Consider the following 20757-nt stretch of genomic DNA (forward strand, 5'->3'; position numbering starts at 1 on the left):
ATATATACATACATACATACATACATACATACATATGTTATGTAAACAAAAACCTTTATTTTGGATGTGATTAATCGTTTGACAGCACTTAATGTACATTATATACATGTATTTATTTATTTATTTTTCTTGTTTAATCATAAATTGCAAAAAATATTTTTGAGTGAGTTTTAAAATAGGAAAAAAGTAGAAAGCCAATGCAGAAAAATAATCTTTGAAAACAAGTCTTCATAACTTTCCTTCTCAATTAAATTGATCTTGATCTATATATTATATTAAATATATAGATCTATTGTATATCTTGATTGATCTATATCTTGATCTATGTATTATATTAAATTGATCTTAATCTATATATATATATATATATATATACATTTGTTTTTTAGTTGAACTTTATTGTTTATTTATTTGTTTGTTTGTTTGTTTGATCATTGTTTTTGGCCATTGTGGGAGTAGACATAACCATGTCTGTTTTGTGTCTGTATGTTCAAGCAATCTGCCAGGCAGGAAAAACCCATTATGAATTTCCCATTATAGGAGAAAAACAACTAAAATATAAGTAAAAAAAATACATACATAAATGAACGAATAAATAAACAGTTTGCTTGCATTAACATAAATTCACTATCAAATTATTAGAGTAGTGAAACCACAAGTTTAAAAATTCGGAAATACAGAGCTTAGGCTAGAAAAATTGGAAAATGAAAAAAACAAGAGAAGGATTAATGGATTGAGTTGTTGTCTGCTGCCTGTTACTGCCCCCTTGTGTGTCTTCTGGGTAATGTTTTGAGCGTCCCATTATTCTGAATGCATGCACATAGCAGCGTGACTTAATCGAAGCATCCACTTTGTGTTTGTACCGTCAGGCACTCCGCCAGGCAGCTTGGAGCCAACGCCCTCACCTTCTTCCACCACATGTCCACCACTCCCTACTCCACCCATCGCTAACTGCAACAACATGTTGGCGCCCTTTGACCCTGATCCTGCGGATGTTGCCCTGTCGAGTGTGCCTGGACAGGATGCGTTTGACCCCCGCAGGCATCGGTTCAGTGACGATGAGCTCAAACCTCAGCCCATGATTAAAAAGGCTCGCAAGATGCTTGTCCCTAATGACCTGAAGGTGAGAAGCTCAATGCAGTAGCATGCTATGGACATATATCATTTATTATAAACACCTGGCATGGTGAAACATAAAGGAGATCCTAACAGAATTAAAAGTGGAGCATGTGCCTTCATCATATGAACATTGGATTTTGTGAAGCGAGTTTATTTTGTTTATAGACCTAATAGCTTACAGTCAATATTATTGTGTAGCTATCTATCTATGCTTCAATAGTCATCTGTCACTGCGAAATAATCAGTGAGAAAAATCTACACAAAGATTTACAATTAGTTTATTTTGTCCTGCACATTATGAATGTTGGCTGGAACATTCCACCCTCATTTTGTTCAACAGGTCTGACATTCTTAATGCTTCTATGCAAATTTAGTAATGCAGATACAGGCATGTTTGCATCAGTACAGACAGTGACACTGTAACATTGCCATTTATTGATAACAGTAGATTTCAAAATAAAGATATAAAAAATATAGTCATAATTAGTTACCAAAACCCGTTACTAGAATAGTTTTAGTATTATGAAGTAACAGAGAGTGATTTATAAAGCATGTCACATTGACTTCATTGGGCAATGGGTGGTAGCATAGCGTATGTGGTCAAATCTCAAGACTAAGGCAGATGTCTTGGAAACCAAGGGTCTCAGATATGTCAGCTTTTTTGTTATAAAGGGCACAGCAGTCAAAAGGGGAAATTCCTTTATCACAATGACCTCTCTTCTGGGAGCAAATGGATGTTTTGAATACTTGGAAAGGAAGCAACATTCTTAATGTTTTGGGCTTTTTTTTAAAGGGATAGTTCACCCAGAAAAGAAATCTTTTCTATTTTCTAATCTATTTTCTCACGCTGATGTCATTCCAAACACATGGAATTAGAGTCCAAACAATGTTATTTTTTATTTTTTATTTTTTTAAATCAGCAACCAGTGAGTAGACTAGTACACAAGTCATATTACAAACCAGGATCACAAAAAAGTAATAAAAAAAAAACCCTCATCAGAACGCTCTGTTTGAATAGGCGTGGTGGATTGTGGACTCGGAAGTAAACGCCCACTGCTGTGATTGGCTAACACATGTATATGTTTGACAGCCTACATTCCTCACAGATGGATGCTGCAGTGATTTAGGTTTAAAACGCATAAATACTCATAGCAATCAATCTGTTTAACAGACAAAGCAATAGTGACCACGTAATAAAAACAGTTACTCGCACTTGTGTGTTACGACATTACTGTCAGATCCAATATAGTCAGCACAGCATCATCTTTTAGTTTAAATCTTTTTGAAAATCCCGCATTGAATTTTATTAAAAATAAAGTTCATTCACTCTTTCCTAACATTGGGATCAGAAAGAAGGCAATGCAAAGACTGTTTTTCCACAACTTGGCACTTGTTGTCTTGTTGTCTTCAGAGCCATCTTTATCATTTGGTTTCTGCGTAGTCCTGCGGTCGCCCCTCTCTACATGCACAAATCGGTGGGCGGGGCTAAACAGGCAGCGATGTAGAAGCAGGCGTTGATCTTCTTCTGCAGAGGCAGAGTTTAGCCACACTATTACATCATAGAGTTAGAACATTCCAAAAGCTGTTGTTTTGGCAAACTCCAAACTATTGTCTTCAATATAAGCTGTTTTTAGACTAACAAGTTTTGAGTTCTGAAGCTTACATGATGTTTTATAGAACAATGACCTCTTATATGTCAAAATATCAAGGGAATTTTGGTTTCTCAGTTTATGACCCCTTTAACACTGATTCAAAACAACACTGAACCTCATTGAGTTGCATTGTATGAACATAAAACAGTGAGCATAAAACAGAATTTTCAGTAACACTTAAAGCATTTATGTATAATGCATTATAAAATTAGTTTTAATGCATTAATTATGCCTTGTAATGCACCTTATATAATGCATCATCCAATCTCATGAATAACCACAGTCAATACATTACAACACTTATCAATTCATTGTTACACCATGCATTTTAAATTAGGTTATAATTATTTATGACAAGATATAATGTATTACAGCTCATATTATGAATAATTGTAATGCATTATACCCTTTAGTAACCCTTTATAATGTATAATACATAGGGCTGCCCTCCACTAAAGATTTTTCTGGTCGACTAGTAGTCGTTCATTTGAAGCATTTGTCGACTAATGGTACGTTTATTAATAAACCATTTAAATCATAAATATGAGCCTTTAACTGCCTACGTAGCCTAATAAGTGCTCAAGCGCCCATAAAGCTTGCCACAGCACACCGGCAAAAGTAATAATTATGAATGTGTCTGGGAAAAACAGTAAGGAGGCTGCATTAACATTAATAATTTCTTGATGAACTAGTGCTTTTTTGTTTTCGGTTTGAGAGGTGAAGTCGGCGACACTGACTCGTCATCTCCACAGTAGTGGACGCGCCTGTATGCATGTTTCATTGGATTGGATTACGTAATCTGAGAATATTGTTTTCCATTTGAATTGGTTCATTTGAAAGTAAACATTTCACTCTCTATAGATATCTGTAAGGCAAGCATGCATGGAGTTTCGGAGTTTCGCGCTCAAGTTCAGAGAGACCGAGACGGCAGAAAGCGCATCCTGTTTGCTTTCATTATTTTACAAAAGTGCAATGTTTGAGAGAGCACACAAATAAACTTAGAGTCTTTACAGATTCGAAAGCTGTATTACTCTTATCTGTATGACCAAAAATGGGGGAGTATTTAAAGAGCAAGTGACCTCTCCGGCACCTCCATCTGTCACACAGAGCGCTAGTTACTGTTCAGCTTCACACACCATTGAATAGCGCACATTTAACATTAGATTGAGCGGCCATGTAAAGTTGCTGCTACTAACATATTTCAGATGATAAGTCTTATTTAAGGTCGATGGATGATAGGTGAGCATTAGGATGTCCTGCCCGATGTACTGTACTACCACATATACCGTCCGTTAATGATCTGTCCGTCACGGACTGCGTAACTTCACATGTGAATTTTTTATTTTTTCTGCGACTAATAAAATTTTGGTCAACCAAGCCTCTTCTGGTTGATTAATGGTTAGTCGACTATTAGGGGGCAGCCCTAATAATACATAAAGGCTTTAAGTAAAGTGTTACCGAATTTTCATTTTTGGATGAACTGTCCCTTTAAATAATGGAGGATTGTAAAAAGTAAACGCACAAGATAGATAAAAATAGTGACAAGTGAACATGGTGTTTTGATAAATAATAAGCTTTAAATAAATTAAGAAATAATTATTTGGAAAACTGAATGAAAGAAATTATATCATGGGAACTGCCAGTCAGATTTATGAGCATGTATTTAGTGTTTTTAACTGGCTTTCTCATGACATTTAATTTACTGTTCCTCACTACTACTGACAGAGTGGCGTGAACCACAACCCTGTGTCTGGCACTTTGAGGAAAACCACTCAACCACAGCAGCACTTTGTGTGCAGTCAAATCTCAGACGTTTCTCACTGGAATGTCACTCAAAGTTGCTAAAAAGACTCAAACAGTCTTCTCAAACAATTACATACGAACACACACAAAGCCCAGTCACACATCTGGCAAAGCTCCCCACCTACAACTGCAGAAAACCAGCATGTTCTAATATGTTCTTTTATTTCTTTTTTTAAAGGATGAGAAGTATTGGAGTCGTCGTTGTAAGAACAACGAAGCCGCAAAGCGTTCTCGTGATGCGCGTCGACTGAAGGAGAACCAGATCTCGGTGCGCGCTGCCTTCCTTGAGCGCGAGAACGCTGCACTCAGACAGGAAGTAGCCGACATGCGCAAAGAGCTCGGCCGGTGCCGTAACATCCTGAACAAATACGAGAGCCATCACGTGGATCAATAAGGAGATGAAGAAAGTGTTATGAGATGATGGATGGATGGAATGGAGAATGCGATGAATGTCCTTATGATAGCTGAAAGACAGACGAAAGTGCATCAAATATATGGGATGATGTATGAAGACGGCACAAGAGCTCGAGTTTTTAACTGGAGTGAGAGAGCATGTCACCTCTCTTATTATTATTATTATTATTTTTTTTTTTTTCTTCGGTAGGTACTATGGCAAGATTTTAATTATGGAGAGAATTGTATATTTTTATATGATAGAAATATGCTTAATGGGGAAAGGAAATTTTTGAAAATAATTTTTGTATATTTTCTATATCTTTTGGAGGGTTGTAAAGTAGTGGCAGAGGGAACTGGTTGAGGTATCACTGTAATATAAAATCAGGTTCATATGGTATTTTTGAAGCGAACTTTTGATCTTGTGAAGGAAAAAAATGAGGGGCAGAATTAAGCCTAGAAAAGAACCTTAGAAAAAAAAAAAAACTTTCTAGAGAAATTAAACTGTAAAATACTAAGAAAAATATGCATTTAAATTTGTATAGAAATGTTAATATAGATTTATTCAAGCACTTAAGTTGTGATAAACCTGTGGTGACCAAGAACAACCACTGATGAGGGGAATGACAAGTGCATCTCAACTCTTTGGGGACGAACCTTGTTTATCAGTCTACTGCTGATATTTATTTGTCATTCTGAACATGTAATGATGGTAAGAAGACGGTAAAGAAAGACATGCATTAATTATCACATTTTATCTGCATTTTTTTGTTTATTTCATTTAATGGTGAACTCAGTAGGGTTCATTTCTTCTTAAAGTTGGTATCTCTTGTCTACAATGTACTCATCTTTTTATAGGAATCTGACTCACAGTTGCAAACAAAAAAGCAGCTTTTTAGCAGCAGCATACATCCACAGTGTGCAGATCTTAAGTGAACTTGCAGATTCTGTTCTTGCTGTGCAAAAACACAATTTGGACCTCTAGGGATTGAATAAATGGGACATGACTCTCATCTGATTGTACAGAAAGATTCCTTGCATTGGAAATTGCATTTCAAAACAGGTTGACATGTAGACACATGTCTGTGCTTTTGAACCTGTGTATGCACTTACTTTTATTGGAACAATATTGAATTTTTACAACCCAATTAGCGGTGTCAGTACAAATGTTTCGAAATCTATTCGTTTCGTGGTTTCTTTTTATTTCTCCAGTAATGTCTGTTTCTTTACTTAATGACCATTAAAGTAACTTCACTTATTATGAATTATTATTGATCTGATCATTATTACTATTGTTGTTAATACTACAAATGAATTATTTTTGTTGTTTTGTTTCCTTGATATCATCTATTTTAATGCAAGTCTCCTCCCGGCTGTAGAGATTTTGTCACTTCCTGTTAGTTAAAGCATTCATGGTCAACACCAGCTGTAGAAGAAGTGTTGCTGTGACCGCCAGGTCAATTTATGTGTCAGAGGAACGCTGGGGAAAAAAACTGGTGCCCTTGGTGATCACAAACTCTGCTTCCCCAAAATAAATGGATTTTTTTTCTCTCTTTTTTTTTTTCCTGTACACTAGCATTATAAAGAACCATCTTACCATTTGTGCTGTCTTTCTCTTTTTTGCATGTAGGTGTTTAAAGCTAACTGCCTTTTTTGCCCAGTAATTTGCCTCCTCCTTAACCATATACTTTTGCAGATGGATTCTGGGTAATGTAGTCCTTACGTTTCTGCACTTCCACATGTGGATGACTATGAACATTTTGTGTTGTGACTTGTTTTTTTTGATGTACAAATGCCCTAATGCATCAGTGTTACCCACACTGCACCTAGCCAAAGTAATGCAGGGGAATGTAGTCTTTTTCTCCAAGACCACAAATAAACTATGGTTCTTACTCACTAAACACTAAGGTTGATTATTTTGTATCATGTCATGTGTGCCTATTCTGTGTGCTACCACATGTAGTATCTTCAATTTCCTTACTTTTTCATAAATAAAATGGCGACCAGGATAATGCATGTTCTTTTTGAATTTGAACAGAATGAATGAAGCCCACAGATGTGCTTGTAGAAAACCTTTCAACTATCCAGCTCACATGTTGTCATGGACTGACGTTTATAAAAGGCTATGTGCCCTTTAAAGCAGCACTATGTTAGGGTGGCCATACGTGCCATTTTCCCAGGACGCGTCCTGGCCAGGATTTCTATATTGCCTAAAATCTAGGTTTTGGCTTTGTTTGCGTGTGCAGACCGATTGGTGTATGACATCAAAATACCATACAGACGGTTCCTTATGCTTTCAAAATGCTCTCGAGGTACTTTGATGTCAAACACTGATCGGTCTGAGCCGCACTGCTTTTAAGTCGAACACACCTAATATGTACGCGTAATTGCATCGCTTTGACCGTAGATCCCACCTTCTCACACACCATGATTGGTCCATTATGTACAATGCTTGCATGTTATTGGTCAAACTACTTTTCGATCATTACCTTCAGCAAGCATGAAAACAGGAAAACAAAGCCAAAACAAATCCTGACCAGGACGTGTCCTGGGAAAATGGCACGTATGGTCACCCTAAATAATACCATCTAAACTTTTCTAAAGACAGTAAGTTCCCCTCAGACATGGATTCTTTAAGTACTTATATTTGGACTATTGTAGCCTGGTCGGGTCGTCGCCGCTGCGGAGTAACACATACCTGCGTGAATCACCATAGACATAAATTTAGAGAAGTAGCTCCGGATGGAATGTTCTTCCGCGGGATGTGTGCAGTTCTGTTTATTAACCGCTAGGGCGCCAAAAGTTACATAGTGCTGCTTTAATATAAATATTTAATTTAATATTAAACGAAGAGAAGACTTAAAAAAAAAAAATTAGAAAGATATTTGTAAATAAAATAAATGGGAAAGTATATAGCATAAATTATATTTAAAAAATGTGAATGCATTCTGGAATGCAATAAAAATGAATATTATCACATATATTGCAGATAGAATGCATCTAGCTGGAAAAGCAACATATTGCTATAGTGTCTTGCACATTGTGGCTGGAGCACCAGTAGATGTTTGAGTTTGTTTATGTTTAGACAACATTTTCCTTTTACTCTGAGGAATAAAATGTGCTGACATTTTTGTACAGGATGTTTGCAGCTCTACCTACACTGTAAAAAATGAAAAGATGCTCAAGGCACTATTTGATTCCTTCAATTTCCGCAGAACCCAGTGATTCCTGACCAGGAGACACACTAGAGGGCTGCAAGATGGTTTCAAATGATTTAAAATAAGACTAAATAAGCTTTAAAATAAGCTTTAAAAAAGCTAAAGTGTCATATGACATATTTCTTATTTTAATTTGTTCCCTCAACAACTGTTGAATTTATTTAAGAACCAGGGTTCTCACGTCTTAGAAAAAAAAAATCTATTAATAAGCAGCAAATTAGGAGTTTATTGAGGCAAATGTCATAGTTAATGGTTTGTAATGGCGAGAATTGGACCTTAAAATAAAGTGTGATCTAAATTTTTAGTTAGGTCACACTAAAATAATTAATTGGGTAATAATAATGCCCTTCACTAATATTGGCACCCTTGGTAAATATGAGCAAAGGTGGCTGTGAAAATAAATCTGTATTGTTAATCCCTTTTGATCTTTCATTCAAAAAATTCACAAAATTCTAACCTGTCATTGAAGTAAAACAATAGAAAGTGGGGAGAAAATCTCATGATGAAATAAATGTTTTTCTTCCTAGAGATTCTTACGAGTAAAATATCTCTGAAGTATGTTCCCATTCATATTTAAAACAATTTAGCACACCAGGGTGACTATGAGCATGAAATTGTCCAGCCACGACTTCCTGTATCACAGGATTATAAATATGAGGAACAAAAAGGCCAAATTCTCTTAATCATCCATCATCACAAGGAGTAAAACCAAAGAATATTGTTCTGATGTGCAGAACAAGATTGCTGAGCTTCACAAAATAGAAAGTGGCTGTAAGAAAAGAGCTATGAAAATCCCCATTTCCATCATCAGGGCAATAATTAAGAGGTTCCAATCAATTAAAGATGTTACAAATCTGCCTGGAAGAGGACGTGTGTCTATATCGTCCTAAAACACGCTGAGGAGGACAGTTTGAGTGGCCAAAGACTCTCCAAGGATCACAGCTGGAGGGATTAGTTGAGTCTTGGGGTCAGAAAGCCTAAAAAAAAAAAAATATATATATATATATATATATATCCCTATATATATAGGGAAGAAAAATTATCCTCGCTCATCCTAAAACAAACTCCACCATATTCAGTTGTCAGACACGACTGGAACTTCACATGGCACTGACTTCTATGGTCAGATTAAACTAAAAAAAAGAGCTTTTTGGCAGCAAACTCACCAGACAGGTTTAGTACAATCAGGGATAAAAAGTACCCCATGCCCATGGTTAAATATACTGCTGGATCTTTAATGTTGTGGGCCTGTTTTTCTGCTGGAGGTCCTGGACATCTTGTTCAGAAACATGGCATCATGGATTCTATCAAATACCAACAGATAAAAAATCTAAACCTGACTGCCTACGTTAGAAATCTTATAATGGGCCGTGGTTGGATCTTCTATCAGGACAGTAATCCAAAACAAACATCAAAATCAACACAAAAATGTATCACTGAGCACAAAATTAATCTTCTGCCATGGCCGCCCCAGTCCTCTGACCTGAACCCTATAGAAAATGAGTGAGGTGAACTGAAGAGAAGAGGCATCAACATGGAGCTGGGAATCTGAAGGATCTGGAGAGATTCTGGATGAAGGAATGGTCTCTGATCTCTTATCAGGTGTTCTCCAAACTCTTGCTGTGTCTTGGGAAAAGGACGTTGTAATAATTGGGTGCTAATAATTGTGGCCAACATAACCTAGAGAAAGCATTTATTTCACAATGAGATATGCACCCCACTTTCAATTGTTTAACTTCAATGATAGGTTAGAATTTTGTGAATCTTTTGAATGAAAGAGAAGAGAAGAGGCATCAACATGGAGCTGGGAATCTGAAGGATCTGGAGAGATTCTGGATGAAGGAATGGTCTCTGATCTCTTATCAGGTGTTCTCCAAACTCTTGCTGTGTCTTGGGAAAAGGACGTTGTAATAATTGGGTGCTAATAATTGTGGCCAACATAACCTAGAGAAAGCATTTATTTCACAATGAGATTTCCCCCCCACTTTCAATTGTTTTATTTCAATGATAGGTTAGAATTTTGTGATTCTTTTGAATGAAAGATCAAAAGTATAAACAATGCAGATTTATTTTCACAGCCGCCTTTGCTCATATTTACCTAGTGGAGGGCACTGTATATATGTGTAAAGACTCTCTAATCAGACTAGAAAAGTCATATAATTTCATTGGTGATAAAATGTGTAGACCCTAAAGAACCTTCAGTTATTGAAACCTCCAGAATTACAGAATTTAATAACTTTCATTATTTACAATTATTTTATTTAATTCGTTTAGATCATTTTTATGAATATTTATAAATAAATCGACAAACTATCGATTCAACTAATTTAAATCGCTACTCCTAGTTTCTGTTAATGAAAAAGTTTGACAGTGAGTTGAAGTACCAGAAATATCTTGTGGGCGCTGCTCTCAGAACCATTGTCTGGGTATCTGAAAAATCATATTGTGTGCTCAACGAAGGTCAACTAATATTTCAAGCGCCTCAAAAACATTTGAACATGTTGATTTTTTTGGGAGATTTGTTGAGATAAAGAGGTATGTTTCTATCGCTGAGTGTGACATTCATCAAAAGGGTGAGATCTAGAAATTAATCAGTGAACTTAACTTGAATGTGATTGTTTGTTGGTTTAGCTGGTCGCTCTGTGTGGAAGCGCCGTCGCGTTTATCTGTCAAAGTGTGTGTTTACTGTTGCTAAAGGAAGCAGGTTCCTTGCTGTCTTAGGATGCTGAGATTAACTGTGATGTGTTGAGAAGAGTCTGTATCAGGCGGGTCACTTTGCAACAGTATTCAGCTTGGCACTGTGCGTGTGTATGTGGAGAAGAGTTTATCCATGAGGCCTGTCATTTGATGTGGGGGTGAGTGTTTGTGCTCATTTGGCATCAATGGAATTGGGTGAAAGGTCTTTTCTTCTGCGGAATTCTACCCAGCATTCAAAACACTCAATAAGATCCAGATGTGTGTGTTCTTGCATGTACGGCGACTCCACTCCTCCCTCGCCATCACACCATCACAAAACCCCCTCCTCCAGACTCTCCCCTATCTTTATATCCCCTCTCCTGTCTCGCTACCTCTTTCAAAACCTCTGCAGTGAGTGTCAGGGAAAGATGGAGCGATCTCTGCTTGTGTCTCTTCTGTGTGTGTGGGCCCTCAGCAGCCTGTCTGCAGCATCAGGTGAGTGCGTTTGTGTGCGTGGGTGACTGAGAGAAAATGAAAGGAATATGGGTAGCTTTCCAAGCATTCCAACTTTTTTTAATAATGAATAATGAATGAATGAGAGATCATATATGATGGATATTTGCCTTGTTGGACGAGTAAAAAATGCTCAGTATTTATGAATTTGTATTTTTTTATGTAAAGAAAATATGATCATTTGTATTTATTTAAAAATGCATTATGGTCTCCTCTTCATTACTCAAAAAAACAAAAAGTCATTTTTTTACCTAACTTCATGTTGCTCCAAACCTATGATTTTCTTTTTTCTTTTTTCTACTGAAAATGGATACTTTGAAGAATTTTTTAACTGTTTTTTTTAGCTGTGTTTTGCCCATACAGTGAAAGTCAGTTGGGTCCAAAACAGTTTTGGACTTTTATTTTAGGAACTATTTAAAAAAAAATGTGTGTTACACATAAGAACTGTAAAGTTTAGGAATGACATAAGGGTGCGTAAATGATGACAGAATTTTCATTTTTGAGTAAACTGTCGCTTTAAAATCTGTGTGATTTTGTCATTTACTACTACAATCCCCTTCCTTTCACATATTGCTTTGAGAATCTATTTTTTAGAGCTAGTTTTCCATGAAATTTGGAACACACATACTGTACATATGCAGTGTATAATCTTCTGTTTCGGTTCAAAATCATTGCATAATCAGAAATGCATAATTGTGTTAAGCTCTTTCATTCTACTACCAACACTCTGTTCTGTTATGAGCTTGTAACATTTAAATGTTACATCCTGTTTATGGGTGGGCTACATTTATCACTGTCTGGTTTATGTGGATAAATTGTGTTAAACACCTGGTTCAGTTCAGAGAACAGTGTCTTGGGCAGACAGCCAGACATTTAACAGCCTGCTATTTTATGGCACAGATTACATAGTTAGACAGATAAAATACATTGTATTTAAAGCATTGCTTGCATGTACACTACTGGGCAAAAGTTTGGAATGATTTGGATTTTTAAAATGTTTTCGAAAGATACTGTATGCTCACCAAAGCTGCATTAATTTGATTTTAAAAATACAGTAAAAACAGTGATATTGTGTAGTATTGTTACAAATTAATAGAAGGATCACGTGATACTGAAGACTGCAGTAATGGCTGCTGAAAAATTTGGCTTTGCCACCACAGGAATAAATTACATTTTAAAATATATCCAAATATGAAACCATTATTTTACTTTATTGTAAATTGCACTGTATTTTTACTGCTTTGGTGAACATAAGAGATTTCTTTCATTTAAAAAAAAAATCATAATTATTACAGACTTTTGACTGGTAGTGTATGTATGTCAGCCCGCTTGTATGTGAAACGGATCTTTTTCAACATTTTTAATGTTTCTGTGCATGCCTATCTTGAAGTGGACACAACAGAACAGTGTCCAGAGAGGATACTGGGTAACGAGAGAAGACAAACGTGCCCAAAAAAGTGTCAGCAAGATAAAGACTGTGGCAACAAACGTCAGTGTCTCTGTGACGGCCAGTGTGGACTCAGCTGTGTGGCCCCAGGTCAGAACTAGAAACCCCATGATGCATCAACAAAACTTACAACACATTATAACAAAACTTAAAAAGCAAATAAACCAAAACAATGACTAAAACTATGATATATTATAAGGCAGTGCTCCCAGTTTTTCTGTGATTTTTCTTTGTGAACAGGTCGTATGTGTCCATGGCCTCTCCCACCTGGAAAGAATTTTGATGTAGCTCTCCTTTCCCCTTCACCCTCATTCTCCGCTCTGCTTGAGGTTCGCTGTAAGCCTGGGTTCGCCATGCATAATGGGCTAGACTCTACAATACGCCGTTGCCAAGGTGACCGGCAGTGGAGTGGAGATGAGCCTGTTTGTACAGGTAGAAAATATTTAAACTGTTATCTATAGTTTTCTTCAGTACTTTTTACTTATATAATCTATCAGTCTGTCTCTCTATCTATTATTCTATTGCTCAATTGTTCTGTCTTTGGTATATAAGCTATATATATATATATATATCATTACTCATCCTCATGTTGTTCCAAACCCATAAGCCTTTCATTCATCTTCGGAACACAAATTAAGATATTTTTGATGAAATCCAAGAGCTTTCTGATCCTCCATATAGACAGCAACGCAACTGACACATTCAAGGCCCAGAAAGGTAGTAAGGACATCGATAAAATAGTCCATGTGAAATCAATGGATCATCTGTAATTTTATGAAACTATGAGAATACTTTTTGTGTGCAAAGAAAACAAAAATAATGACTTCATTTAATAATTCGTCTCTTCTGTGTCAGACTTCGACGCAGCTTGTTTACAATCAGAGGCATGCACACACATGCACCGTGGTACTCTCGTGAACGTGCATCGAAAACTGACAAGGAAGAGACAAATTTGTTCAATAAAGTCATTATTTTTGTTTTCTTTGCACACAAAAAAGTATTCTCGTAGCTTCATAAAATTATGGATGCACAACTGATGTCACATGGACTATTTTAACAATGTCCTTACTACCTTTCTGGGCCTTGACCTTGGTAGTTGTGTTGCTGTTTATGCAGGGTCAGAAAGCTCTTGGATTTCATCAAAAATATCTTAATTTGTGTTCCGAAAATGAACCAATGTCTTACAGGTTTGGGAAGACATGAGGGTGAGTAATTAACAACAGAATTTTCATTTTTGGGTGAACTATCCCTTTAAAGCCATTTTTCTTTATAAAGGGATATGAACTCGCTATATGATTCTTTGGAGATCAGAAAAAACTTCTTGATATTGGATTGTAGGTCTGTATTGGTATAAACTATAGCAGAGGAAAAAGATGCCCTCCTGGGTTCTTTGAAACTTTATTGTTCCAAACCCATAAGCCTTTCATTCATCTTCGGAACACAAATTAAGATATTTTTGATGAAATCCAAGAGCTTTCTGATCCTCCATATAGACAGCAACGCAACTGACACATTCAAGGCCCAGAAAGGTAGTAAGGACATCGATAAAATAGTCCATGTGAAATCAATGGATCATCTGTAATTTTATGAAACTATGAGAATACTTTTTGTGTGCAAAGAAAACAAAAATAATGACTTCATTTAATAATTCGTCTCTTCTGTGTCAGACTTCGACGCAGCTTGTTTACAATCAGAGGCATGCACACACATGCACCGTGGTACTCTCGTGAACGTGCATCGAAAACTGACAAGGAAGAGACAAATTTGTTCAATAAAGTCATTATTTTTGTTTTCTTTGCACACAAAAAAGTATTCTCGTAGCTTCATAAAATTATGGATGCACAACTGATGTCACATGGACTATTTTAACAATGTCCTTACTACCTTTCTGGGCCTTGACCTTGGTAGTTGTGTTGCTGTTTATGCAGGGTCAGAAAGCTCTTGGATTTCATCAAAAATATCTTAATTTGTGTTCCGAAAATGAACCAATGTCTTACAGGTTTGGGAAGACATGAGGGTGAGTAATTAACAACAGAATTTTCATTTTTGGGTGAACTATCCCTTTAAAGCCATTTTTCTTTATAAAGGGATATGAACTCGCTATATGATTCTTTGGAGATCAGAAAAAACTTCTTGATATTGGATTGTAGGTCTGTATTGGTATAAACTATAGCAGAGGAAAAAGATGCCCTCCTGGGTTCTTTGAAACTTTAGAACATAGATTGTTTTCTAAATAACCATAAAACCTAAAACCATTCTACTATGGCCAGATTTTCAACCAGGGGTCTGCAGAAGGTCTTGCAGCTAGTCCTAGAACAGATACAAAATAAATAAAGATTATAAACATAAAAAAATAGCTTAACTAATATTATGGTGGTGATATTGAGTGCAACCGACCATGAATGCAGGAAGAAATGAGAAGTATGTGTCAGTGTCTGCATAATAATGCGTTTTTTGGTTGCATGAGTAATAAAAGCTTAGAGCTTGTGGACCTAGGTCACCGCTTGTTTCTGGGCTATGGGGTTTTAGTCTTTAGACTCCAGCTCTGTGAAGAGGAGGCTTGAATCGGCAGAGCTCCAGGCTGCAGCAATCCCAATATCACCCCCTCTGTAACACATGCATGCATACATTCACACACACATTCCCTGGAGTAACATGAGAGGTATTTCTAGGAATGAGCTGTCAAAAGAGCCGAGGTGTGGGCGTTTGGGGTCTGTGAGAACCGTCCTGCAGTACTCTATTATCTGCAGATCAGTAACATGGAATATTTAACAAGCAGAGACAGGCATGTAGATACGCCGGATTCACACACAAAGTTCAAGCGCATTCAAAGCTGAATTGATGTACAATGGAAGTTTGGTGTGTGTGCATGTTGACTATGTGATTTCCTCCCCCTTCATTAATCAGTCATTCTCACAAAAGGGGGAGAGATTTGATACATAACTGCATGAGTCAACTGCTCAAGAGGGAATGTGAGAACAGCTTGTTCCAGATGGATTTTTTCTGATAAAACTCAAAATGTAGCCACACATTCTGTCCATCCATCATCTGGGTACCCGCTCAGCCACACGTTGTTGACCTGTGAATCCATTTGTCAGCCCTAAATATCCATCTGTCCATTCACCCTGTCATGTATTTGTGCTCACGCTACCTCATCTAATATAGTGGATAAAAGCTCCAGGCCAATATCCACAGGGTCATCCATTTGAATTCCAGTCACGACCATGCACCAACAGCCCAGGAGGCTGAATAACAGAGGGCTTTTTGCTGTAATATCTCTGCTCTTAAGGCCCGTTCACACCAAGAACGATAACTAAAGATAACTATATTTTTGTCCACACCAAGGGATAACAACATTCTGTTGATTTTAAGAGTGTCCTGCAGTTTTGTCGTCTGCTGCTTTAAATACTCAAGCTCTTTAAAGTCTAGTGGATTCTGATTTTTTTGATCATTCATCACATTCTGAAAGTGATTCCACCAATATTGTTTCTATGTGTTATTATTGTTCTAGTTGTTGTGTGAACATCCCTATATTCTCGGATAATTATAAAAAATTTTTTTTTTGGCATTATCATTAAATTTATCATTCTTGGTATGAACAGGCCTTAACAATGTCCAGGCTCTTGAACGTTTGAACTTTTTAAGAGTCACTATCCTCCCATGTGACCAATTTTAATATGACACTCATTTTTGTATATTTCTTCAGAAATACACAAAAATGCAATGCAATGACTTGAATGTACTTCTAATTTCTATATTAAAACTTTTGCATTGCAAAACTGCATTCCTCCTAGAAACTTTGCATTTGCTTGCAAATATTTTGAGTTTCCCCAAGAAACTTTGCATTTGCTCACAAAACTTTTGCACTTTTTTTTTTTTTTGCTAAAGCATTGCTTTTCACAAATAATCTTTGCGCAAAAGAATTGAATATATATTTATTTTCAATCTCATCTTATTGCCATCACCAGTTTTTAATTGCTCAAAAAAAAATTACCACGTGTACGTAAATTCCCAGGGAAGTGCAAAAGTTTTGCAAAACCATTGTAACATTTCTTTCTTCCCACCTCATATTTTTCCATCACTGTGTCCCCATAGCAGCTCCTGTAATTGTTTATATATCATAATATAAAAGAAATACAGAAAAATACTAAATGATTTACTAGTAGAAATGATATCATAAAGAAGACGCTGCAGACCCTCATGACTGCGTCAAGGTCAAGTCTATTGCAATATCCTTATTTTTTTATGACTAAGATGTGTACACAAGGTGTCAGGAAATTACTCCTTTTTCCTCTTTGATTGATTTTCACTAGCCTACATTTATCGATAATTTAAATGAAACTTTAAATTGAAAATGTTTTTCTAAAACAATAAGAAACATGAATAAGGGTACAATTCTTAAAACTTTGCACATGTGTTGCAACCAAGCATTTAATCCATACTCAAGTCAAGAGATAAATATGCTATTTTGATTCCCCCCCCCCCCTCTGCTCTCTGTGCAGGGCAGTGCCATCGTGGGATCCACCATCCAGTACCAATGTGCAGCTGGGTGAGACTTATGAGAAAGAGAGAGAACCGCGACTGATATAAACAGAATATCTAGTTTTATCATGCTTATATAATCTACACACCTCGTCTTCTTTCTCATACAGATCTGTGCTGATTGGAAATAGTGAGAATATCTGTCATGAGAACCAGACGTGGCAATACCCTCATCCCATCTGTCGCCGTAAGTGTGTGTGTGTGTGTGTGTGTGTGACTGTATGCACTCCTCAACATAGGAATGACTGAGACATAGATCTTGCTAAAAAGAAATAGCAGGTGTATTAGAATGTGCTTGAGTGGAAAATGTTGATCCAAACTGCTAAAGAGATCTCAGTTTGCCTGCTCTTGCACACCATTGAACAAAGTAATGAGAGAGAGATGAGAGGGACAGCGGGAGAGAGAAGAGCAATGAAGATTGTGTGGGTTTGTGAGTAGGTGGATAGGGCACTATGTGTAAATGGATTTTTGTGAGTGTGCAGCGCTATTGCAGCCGATGTGGGTTTGACTAATATATGCTGGTGCAATGCTTCCCCCTGTTGGATCAACCTAGGCTTGTTGTAAATGCATATTCCGGGGTTCAATACACGTTAAAGGCATAGTTCACCCCAAAAAAAGAGAATTCTGTCATCATTGGCTCACCCTCAAGTTATTCCAAACCTATATGAATTTCTTCTGTAAACACAATAAATTATATTATGTCTGTAACCGATGATGGTAGCCATTGAGTTCCATGGTATTTTTTTTTTCAATACTATGGAAGTCAATGGCTACCGTAAACGGTTTGGATATGAACATTCTTCAAAATATCTTTGTTTGTGTTCAACGGCTAAAAGAAATTCATTTAGGATTGGGAAGAGCTTGAGGTTGAGTAAATGATGACAGAATTACCTTTTTTGACAGTAATTTACTTTTGGGTGAACTATCCATTTAAGCTCAATCGAAATCATAATGTTGATTACCATAAAAATTTATTTTGACTAGTCCTTCTTGTTCCTTTCCTTTCCTTTCCTTTAAAAAAAAGTGCGTTACCTTGAGGCTCTTTAAGTGAAGGCTGATTTGTAAACATTAAAAATACTCATTGTTTCAAAAGTATTTGGAAAAGATGCAAAATAAATATACTTGTTAACATGATTTTTATTGAAAATAACATATTATCATTTTCTGGGTAAAGTTATATTCAATTTTTATTTTTTAACTTGGTTGCTATGAAAACCTGGCCCCCATTGTAAAAGATAAAATTATAAAAACTTTACAGCTCAAATAATACATATTATAACACAAAAAATAGTATATATTTATTTATCTATTTACAAAAGCATTATCTTTCGGCTTTTAAAACATTAACATTAATATTATTTGCCACTAAAGTGGTGTTGATTGAGCCCAGTAATATTCTTTTAAAGGGTTTTCACATAATTAGACTTTATAAGGTTTTTAAGGTTTCATTTTTAATTCTGCAGTGCACTTACATGTAAATTTAAGTGTGTGCTTATGTATGTTATCAGGTGTGGTTTGTCCTCCTCCTAAGGAAGTTGAACGTGGACATCTGGTGGCCGTCCAGAGAACTGAATATGAAGTTGGTGATACAATCTATTACCTCTGCAAAAAGAACGTCTTGCTGGATGGTCCAAATCAAGTGACTTGTTTACCTAATGGGACATGGAGTGCAGAGCCTGCCTGCCGGGGTAAATAAAGCTCTTAACAAAACAATGCATCAAGTCATCATGACTGTGTTGAACATTCGCATTGAACATTTAATGTGCATAAATATAAATATAAGGTTTGGAATGTTTTGGTTTCCAGCCGTGAATCATAAACCTCCTTTTTGTCATGACAAATAGCATCATTCTCTTCACCATTTCTTCCCCTGTCTTTCCGATCAGCCCGCTGTCCAGTCCCAGCTCAACGCAGTAGGGTGATCGTGGGAGGAGTAAAGCGTTGGCCATATGATCTGACGGATGGTGTGGTTGCTCATGGAGAGAATGTGACATTTTTCTGTAAACATCCAGAAAAACTGTGCAGCTTCACTGCCACAGAGGTCTGCGTAGATGGAGCGCTCAAGCAACCTAGCTGCTATCTTGGTACATAATTCACACCACATTAATGCACATAATATAATAAGTGTACATTACACTTAAAAATAACCCTGCATCACCTTCGTCTCCCGCTTTTCTTTTTAGACCCTACCTGGCTGCAGTTCAAGCTCTTTCCTCATCGGCTGGTTTCAGAGATTGATCCATGTGATCCTGCTGACCTTCAGTGAACTCATCAAATTTTGACAACACATTTTGCATGTTGGCACACACTCTGACACCATGACCTGGAGTCTGGATCAACGTAAATTGTATTATTAACGTGCCAACTAAATTGGTTTTGGAACGGATCTCAGTAGGATCTCAGTTATGCCTCATTTAACTCTTCTCTTTTCTTTGTTGTATGTTGCATTGACAATGTTACCTTAAACAGAATTTGTGTCATATTTGATATATGCAAACACCCTCATACTTGCTTGAGGTTATGGTTGCTGTAAGCTGCTCTCTTTTCATGTATTTTATTGTCATACAAAGTGTAAAACTGATTTTTGAGGTAGCGTTGGTGTTTATCTTGTTATAATATTTTATTTCTTTGTTAAAAAGTGATTTTCTGCTACCTGATATGTTTGTCAAACCCACAACCAAGAATGCACAGGCTAAAGGTGAACTCAGAAATCATGCCATGTATTGATGCTCTCTGTATTCCAAAAGCAGTTTTATGATATGTTTAGAGTTAACTGATCTTTGACTGGACTGCTTGATTGGACTGGATTACATAAATAAGACTAGGGAATATTATAGCATAAAGCCTTGCTTAATTATGGCTGTTATACAGATTCAGTTTTGCATTGTGTAAACAGTGAATCATCTTTAAATGTTTTTTCTTCTTGTAATATCATGATTCTTCAATAAAGAAACTGGAGTGTTTGTTGTCATTTAAAACAATGATTTTATTTGAGCTGGTTAGACTGTATAAATGATTTTGGTAACACTTAAAACCTTTATGTATAACGCTTTAAGTGTTATCATAATATGTATAAAGTGTTACCATGATTTCTGTGGGTACAAAGAACTGTTTGAGTGCTGTATTCCATCTCCAAACCTAAAAATACAATGTAAAAGTGGCCTACAAGATATTCTACTTAAAGAAAATTAATAAATTTGAATGCCGGCTCTCGTTTGAAAATATTTTACAGTTAATAATGATATAATTGTTAGATTCTAAATTAATTTTTATATTGAATAATGTTCCACGATTTTACTAAATGTGTTATTATCATGAAAATAATGTGAACATATTAGCTAAAGCACAACTGAAGTTATATAAAATTTCAATCCTAAAGCATGTCCAGGTCGGA

General features: G+C 36.3%; 2 protein-coding genes across 2 annotated transcripts in view; both read left to right on the plus strand.

Annotated features, from left to right (window-relative positions):
* Nucleotides 1-6232, plus strand: part of LOC107750014 (hepatic leukemia factor-like) — a 13680-nt gene extending 7448 nt beyond the window's left edge. The window contains exon 5 of the mRNA XM_016565261.1: nt 4753-6232. Coding sequence (XP_016420747.1) covers nt 4753-4968 — 216 coding nt within the window. The 3' untranslated portion in view covers nt 4969-6232. The remainder of the gene's footprint in view (nt 1-4752) is intronic.
* A 4922-nt stretch (nt 6233-11154) lies between these two features.
* LOC107750020 (beta-2-glycoprotein 1-like) lies at nt 11155-20316 on the plus strand. Its single transcript, XM_016565270.1, has 8 exons — nt 11155-11356; nt 12765-12911; nt 13062-13253; nt 17307-17370; nt 17474-17550; nt 18872-19051; nt 19250-19447; nt 19547-20316. Exons 1-8 carry the CDS (start codon nt 11155-11157, stop codon nt 19627-19629), a joined length of 1143 nt encoding a protein of 380 aa, XP_016420756.1. The 3' UTR covers nt 19630-20316.
* The last annotated feature ends 441 nt before the right edge of the window (nt 20317-20757 follow it).

This window comes from Sinocyclocheilus rhinocerous, unplaced genomic scaffold (assembly GCF_001515625.1).
Source record: "Sinocyclocheilus rhinocerous isolate Xijiao unplaced genomic scaffold, SAMN03320098_v1.1 scaffold5198, whole genome shotgun sequence".
NCBI classification, from domain to species: Eukaryota; Metazoa; Chordata; class Actinopteri; order Cypriniformes; family Cyprinidae; genus Sinocyclocheilus; species Sinocyclocheilus rhinocerous.

Bases quoted from the DNA above. Each gene is read 5' to 3' on its own strand.
- LOC107750020 (XM_016565270.1), top strand. From the start codon at position 11,155: ATGTACGGCGACTCCACTCCTCCCTCGCCATCACACCATCACAAAACC. The intron at 12,912-13,061 runs GTCAGAACTAGA...CTTTGTGAACAG, and splicing joins ACTCAGCTGTGTGGCCCCAG to GTCGTATGTGTCCATGGCCT. The intron at 17,551-18,871 runs GTAAGTGTGTGT...GTATGTTATCAG, and splicing joins CCCTCATCCCATCTGTCGCC to GTGTGGTTTGTCCTCCTCCT.